We start from the raw sequence: 6,739 nt of genomic DNA, 5'->3' as shown, positions 1-6,739 counted from the left end.
ATACCTTTTGCCCCTGAAACAATGAAGTACATAAATTAAATGCATGTAAACACACTTTACAACATCAATGTAACCTTCTCTATAATAAGGGGGAAACAGATTGGTCGTTGTGTACCTTTTCTGTATATTTGCCAATCACAGTCCATTTTCATGGCGTTCTGTATGTTCCTTCCGTCCGTCCAAATGACTGTTTTGTTCCTCATGATAACAGCGGTACCTGAAGAGATTTTGTTCCAATTGCGTTACTGAGAAAAAGGGGACATCCCTCAAAAGATAAAAAGCAAAACAAAACACAAACGATCGATCTATTAGACTGACAATATTTCAGACGATGATGACATTGTATTATAATTTAGATAACTTTAATATGATTTATATAATTTAATTATAATTTATATAATTTAATTTTAATTTATAAAACTTTTTTTTTTTTTAAACTGTATCTTTCCCGTTAGGAAATCTTGGATGACAAATTTATCAGGCAACTACATATTTATTTATTGATTATTTTAAATCGAATACTTGAAACATGCTATGGAGTTCTAAAGAAGGAAAGTGTGACTTGTTTATATATAACTACAGAGTAAAGGAGAAATCAAAGTCGTCACATTCGTCATAGTTAGTAAAAAAAAAGGTGAACGATACTTGTGTAGTTGACTTTTATTTCTTTAGTGTACTATCATAAAGAATTTTATGATAAAAGTGCTAAATTTGAACTTTAATTTAATATCTCATTATATTCGTTATTTGGTGCATTTTAAACTACAAAATTTCATTTAATTTATTCCACCGTGTGATATAAATATAATTAATACCCTGTAACTATTTTATGTAAACTGTTTCTCCTTAAGGATGTACTCTCCTGAGGTTTAAATCACGTTCAAGGCTCGTTTTGATCTGGTGTAACAGGTTTTTGTAATAGCAAAGTTAAATAGCTAACACGCATCTGAAAAAGATTTCAAAAGATTAGATGCCTGTCGTTTGTAGAACTTATTTTACAAGAATTTTTAAAAAAATGACCATTTCGGCGGCATTTTTGAAAATGTGTATTAATGTGTATTTCTTTCGCTTCAGAAAAGGCCAAAATTTCGCAAGTTCAATTTTGCTATACAACTTTATAATGTTCAATATGATAACAGAAATATGCTACAAAGTGGAAAATTGTACATTATTGGGTGTGTGTTTGTTTTTACATATTTAGTGTAACTGAAGCACTTTTGATTTTTAACCTCGAAAAGGGTGAAAAATAACACAAATAATAATGGGACAAAAAAGAAGCACACGGACCCCCCGTGGTGTACATCCTTAACTTGTGTCAATCTAGATAAATTCTATTTACGAAGCTTTTTCTTTGAAGTCGGATTAACTTAGGCATGTACTTTGTCTATCGTATACCATATCTTTTATCAATTAGTTCTATTACGTAACAGGTTTAACTGGTCTTACCAGGCCGGACACTGCATTAAGTCCCAGACAAACGACAGCTAAATTGACTTATCTGGTCGGGTACGGTCTCGGTCTCAAAGAACAATTGCTATGAATGACAGATGTCACTTAAACTTGTACTTAACGACATGATTATGCTTGTAATATCAGTTAGGACCTAGGCCACGGACTGTGCGGGTGTGTGTTTTTGGATTATCCAGAAATCCCACACCGACCTAGACAAAGTTGATCTAATAAATTTATATTTGGACCATATTCATCATCTCCAGAATTAATACTTTCAAATTGTATAACAACACCTTACAAAGGTGATGTAATAGTACGATACTTGACCTAATGACTTATTGTCCTAAACTTAATCTTACAATTTGACTTTATATACAATTTTGTCTGTATAGCTACTAATGATTTATAATTATTCATGATAAATGTAAACATGAGGGTGAAGATTTGTGTTTTAATGTCTCGCCATAAGTAGAAACATGGCGACTCAATAGAACCATTGAGGGGTACAATATACCTCCTTACATAACACTGGGATGATTGACATGAATACCGTAACAATATTATAGAAAATATAAATTGCTTACTGTATTTTAACACATCTTTATAATGGTGTTAAGAGCATCATTATTTTGATATAAAATCCGTCTTATTAACATTCATGAAATAAGCTAGTATGATAACAAAATTCCGATATCGAATAATTTCTTCTTTAAGTCTATTTAACCCATTCCTTTCTATATATATATAATTTTAAATATTTAAACAGGAACTGATCTGAATGTTATATACTCCATGGGGTTTATACTACTTAGTGTAGTGATATTTCACGAAGAAATATGAATAAAAAAAACGTGAATAGTAGTCTGAACGTTACCGATGGTTCCATCAAAACCAGAAATTGCTTCTAAGCGCCTGTCATGTGGAGATCCGCCTTGTTGCTGTAATAACCAAGAAAACTATCAAATAATGTCATAAATGTTTCATCTGCATGTTAATTGCTTTTTATTTACCCGGAACGGGTTTAGATGAATTAATTTATTGAGGATTCATAGTTAAATAATTGTTCTGCAAAGGCAGTTACAACTCACGTGATGGGCGTCCTGCGTAGTGACGATGTAGGCATCTAAACCATAATCGGTAAACAAACGTCGGATGTTCTCTAATCTTGTCCAGGTCGCAGAATTCTACAATATAAAGTAATTAAAGGTACCTTTTCCGTATCTCAAAATGATTTATACATTTGAATTTTAATATTTTCAATAAAGAAGGTGAAAAAATGTCATGCAAAAAAACGTTCAAATAAATACACTGATCTAGTTGTATATTTCCCTCACTTGTAAATGTGTATGGCCCTCATATCTCGTTGTGTATGGCCCTAACTTGTAACGGTACTTACCTTCACAGACTGTTGTATATTACCCTCACAGAACTCACCCTCGTGCAGTTTTCTCGACGACGCACATATGTGATATCATGAGGAATATCATGAACACAGTCTGAACCGTAATGGTGAGCAAACCCTGTTGAAAAAAACAAAGATGACAATCGTAACACCATGGGATGAGCTAAATGTCCCGAAAAAAAATGACAAAAAATGTAAGGTTGGGTTTAACGTGGTGATGGGAAAACACTGGCCTGTAAAACTGCTTTCAAGACTTATCTATATGCAATTAATAGCTGTATGAATAGAAAGTTGAAAAAATGAGAAAAACTAATAAAGTCAACAGGTACCCACTTCCTAGATATAATTACCGATGTGCTGAAATGCCAAAATTAGTTTTTGTTTTTGGTAAATATAACCAATATTAATTAATCTCGAGAGCTGCTAATGGTCACCTGCCGACGATGCAGATTGTTATGGAAGTGGGGAGGAGTGTGGTTAATGCACAGATAATGACATGACGGCAAAACAACGTTGGCTTGCTACGTAAGGTTTTTTAGGTAACAGACAAACAAATTATGTACAATATGTTTTTTAGCGAAGTCACCTAAAAGCCTGGACCAATTTGGTCTTCTCTATCTCGACTAATATGGTCGTTTACTTATCTTGTTTTGACTAACTACTTGTACTTTTGTTGTAGCTGATATCATAATTTTGCATTTAGCAGGTGGTTTCCACAATCGCCCTTATCTTAGGGTTAATAGTCTCATCTAGCCTGACTAATTTGGTCTGATCTACTTGAGCATCCTGATTATACTTTTGTCTTAACTGATGTGAGAATTTTGCATTTAGGTGTTCCTATCGTCAGATTGTTGTGGCGGTCCCTGACCATTACCTCAGTGTCCTTCCGTGTTCATGGAAGGCAATTGGCAATTTTTTATAAACACCTGAAATGCTACCCCTAAGCTATTGAGTTTTCTGATGAGTGATGAGTGATAAGTGACTGACAAATCTACTGTTCATTAAGTTACCCATAGTATGGGTCATTTGCAGTCTGTTTTGTTTTCTGTTTTTTTTATTACATGTATTTGATAACTATCCTTCCGTACGGGCTATGATACTTTTGATATTCGTAACAACTTGGACTGTATTCTAACACATTGTACTGGGTTGGGTAAATTCAACAGATGAATTTGCTTTATTTGATAGAACGCCATTTCCTATTGTGATATGAGAGTAAGCAAAGTGATTTAGGGGGTGTACAGATATACACAGACCTACGATATATATATACTATGTCAAGTTGTTAGAAGTTCAAGGTCGGCGTTAATACTGACCGCCTGTTTGGTTTGTAAACACTGATCGCCTGTTTGGTTTATAAACACTGACCGTCTCCACTGAACCAGTCAGGTATGTGTGTGTACCAAACAGTTGTTTTAACCAGCCGGAAACGTATTTATGGATTGATTACCTCCTATATACAATTTCTCATTGAAGCATGACATTCATAGTCGAACAAGCAATTTCTGCTAGAAGTATTAAGCCTGACTGATTTTCAAATAAATACTGTCTGAATAATACATTCTGATCAGTGGTTGAAAGAAGCAAACAGGCATTTTAATTGTTATGACCAGGGTCCAACTGCTTTACATAAACATCTGTATATGTGTTGTTTTTATATGGCGGCGTATTGTTATGCATGCATGTCGTTATGTTGTTGTGAACATTTGCTAATTACATAATCAAATGACATAATCCAGGGACATACGTAGTAATAACCATCTATTTAAAACATTTATTACATTTACATCCATATGTCAAGTGTTCCGGAACGTGTGTAAGAATATAATAAGAACAACTTCTGTCAAACTTAATTCTGTTCAAACAAAAGGTAATAATTGTTTTGATTCCCGTAATGCATTATTTAATTTTAATTTTCCTTACAAAATCAAACTTCTGCGATTCAGAGTTTTACATAATCATTAATGCATATCGTAACATACGACTGAAGCTATATATTATGCATGAATGCTACGGTTTTAAATGGAGATTCCGCTAGATAAAAGCATGATGACATAACCGCACTCGGAAATGCATTCAGCATTAACTATCTTTAACAATCTTGCAGTACTGACGTATCAAGCCTTTATGTAATCTGATTTACATGAACATTTTACACACAAAAAATCACAGTTTGTATCCATATGTATATATTAACTTTCAGCTTGCAAGTAGCTCTGTAAACAAACTATAATAAGAGCGTAACTAGCAGGCGCCGAAGCGAAGACTAGTGGGGAATAGGAAGTGTATCCTTGAAGCAAAGACAAATGTGTTTCAACCCATACATGAATATCTTCATATAGTGAAAACAATCTTCATGTTTTATTACTCGTATATTTAGATAAAAACTAAAATACATTTTGAGTGAAAAAAAAAATATCACATTAAATGTGATACTAACAGGCATGTAACTTCGTTCAGAGGTTATCATAATATGACGTCACAATGAATCGGCCTTCATCGGTTATTTCCGGAAGGATGAAAAATGACCGCAAAATCCTGGAACTGATGCCCGTTGCAATTATCTCTTTGTCGGTGATTCAAGACTTTTATATTTAATTTTTGATTTCCATTTGTTGAGAATATGATCGAAATAATTAACATTTTTGAAAGTCTGGTTATAGTCTTTACAATATTTATTTATGCATCACCACTCATAAAAGAAACAATGGAAAATGCATTATTGTCGAAATCAACAATAATTTTCAAGACAACCAACCCAAGTGCAACGCCCTTTTTTCAGCAACAGATTACTTTTTCACAACGCGTGCCGATTTATAACTAGTGACAGACAGTAACTGTTCAATTTTATTTTGCATCATTACCTGTCAAACCTCGGTGACAGTTACACAATTTGAGTTTGAAATTTAATCCGATGTGTCAGGATGGAACAGTAATTGAGACTACATATCGATACAACCTCAATCTCAGTTACATTAAAGTATTACAATGTTTTCTTTTTTTAATTTTGTTTTTGCAACTAACATCTCTATATATTTTCTTTTTTGTTTTAGACTAATCGTCAAATATGTAAATGCACTTTTTTTCCATAGCAATTACCAAACAGTTTTTCCCCAGCTTATCTCAATCCTTCTTTTTGTGCCCTGACGGAAGCACGCAAAGGATTAATATGTGAGAAAGCTGGAGTATCCGGATAAAATCCGCGTGGTCGGACAGGTGACCGGAACTGAATCCGGCCATCTTGGTAAAGACGAGCGCACTATCCACTGCGCAACCCGACCCATCATATACGCTACGCACAAGAACAAATATCCACTTTAGCTTTGACTGGAAGAAAATGGCGTCATTGATGCAAAAAAAATATTGTGAATACATTTTTATCAATCATCAATGATATAAAAAATCTACTTACGGGAGACCGGGCAAGTTCGGCCACCCCTGATATTTGTTTTGTTTTGAGCTAATATTTACAACTTTAAGGATTTTAGCAGTTTAGTAGGCTGGGCCTTCTACGAAAAATAGCGAGGAAAACTCTAATGTAAAATTCCTAAACAGGAGAAAATTACTTTTGAGAGGGTAGACTGAAAATCATGATCTCGCTTCTAGTTATGCGAAATTTTTGAAATGGAATTGCTTCTTTTTTACGGTCAAACGTGTAACACACTGACAGCTTCAAATGATAATACTATAAAGCCAAGCCAATCACCCACTACCATATTGCTGCACGATAAAAATTTATTGAAATATCTATTTGGGCCCGAAAAGGTTCGGCCAATGAAACCGTGGCATGTTTGGTCCATGTAATACATAAAAAGTTGTAAAAGTAGCGGTAAAATCTGACATTGCATGGTTTATGACCTCATAATTAAGCTGATTCCAATGGGG

The 6,739-nt window shown here is 34.0% G+C and overlaps 1 protein-coding gene across 1 annotated transcript in view; it reads right to left on the bottom strand.

The window, feature by feature from the left end:
• The window catches only part of LOC110445091 (xaa-Pro aminopeptidase ApepP-like), a 31,713-nt gene extending 27,845 nt beyond the window's left edge, over positions 1 to 3,868 (bottom strand). The window contains exons 1-5 of the mRNA XM_021489479.1: positions 3,865 to 3,868; positions 2,887 to 2,972; positions 2,541 to 2,636; positions 2,327 to 2,390; positions 116 to 217 (exon numbers count right to left, since the gene is read on the bottom strand). Of these exons, the coding sequence (XP_021345154.1) occupies positions 116 to 217; positions 2,327 to 2,390; positions 2,541 to 2,636; positions 2,887 to 2,972; positions 3,865 to 3,868 (352 nt within the window). The remainder of the gene's footprint in view (positions 1 to 115; positions 218 to 2,326; positions 2,391 to 2,540; positions 2,637 to 2,886; positions 2,973 to 3,864) is intronic.
• Positions 3,869 to 6,739: the final 2,871 nt, after the last annotated feature.

Source organism: Mizuhopecten yessoensis, unplaced genomic scaffold (assembly GCF_002113885.1).
Source record: "Mizuhopecten yessoensis strain PY_sf001 unplaced genomic scaffold, ASM211388v2 scaffold2711.2, whole genome shotgun sequence".
Classification (NCBI taxonomy): domain Eukaryota; kingdom Metazoa; phylum Mollusca; class Bivalvia; order Pectinida; family Pectinidae; genus Mizuhopecten; species Mizuhopecten yessoensis.
This window is presented reverse-complemented; position numbering and strand designations above follow the sequence as displayed.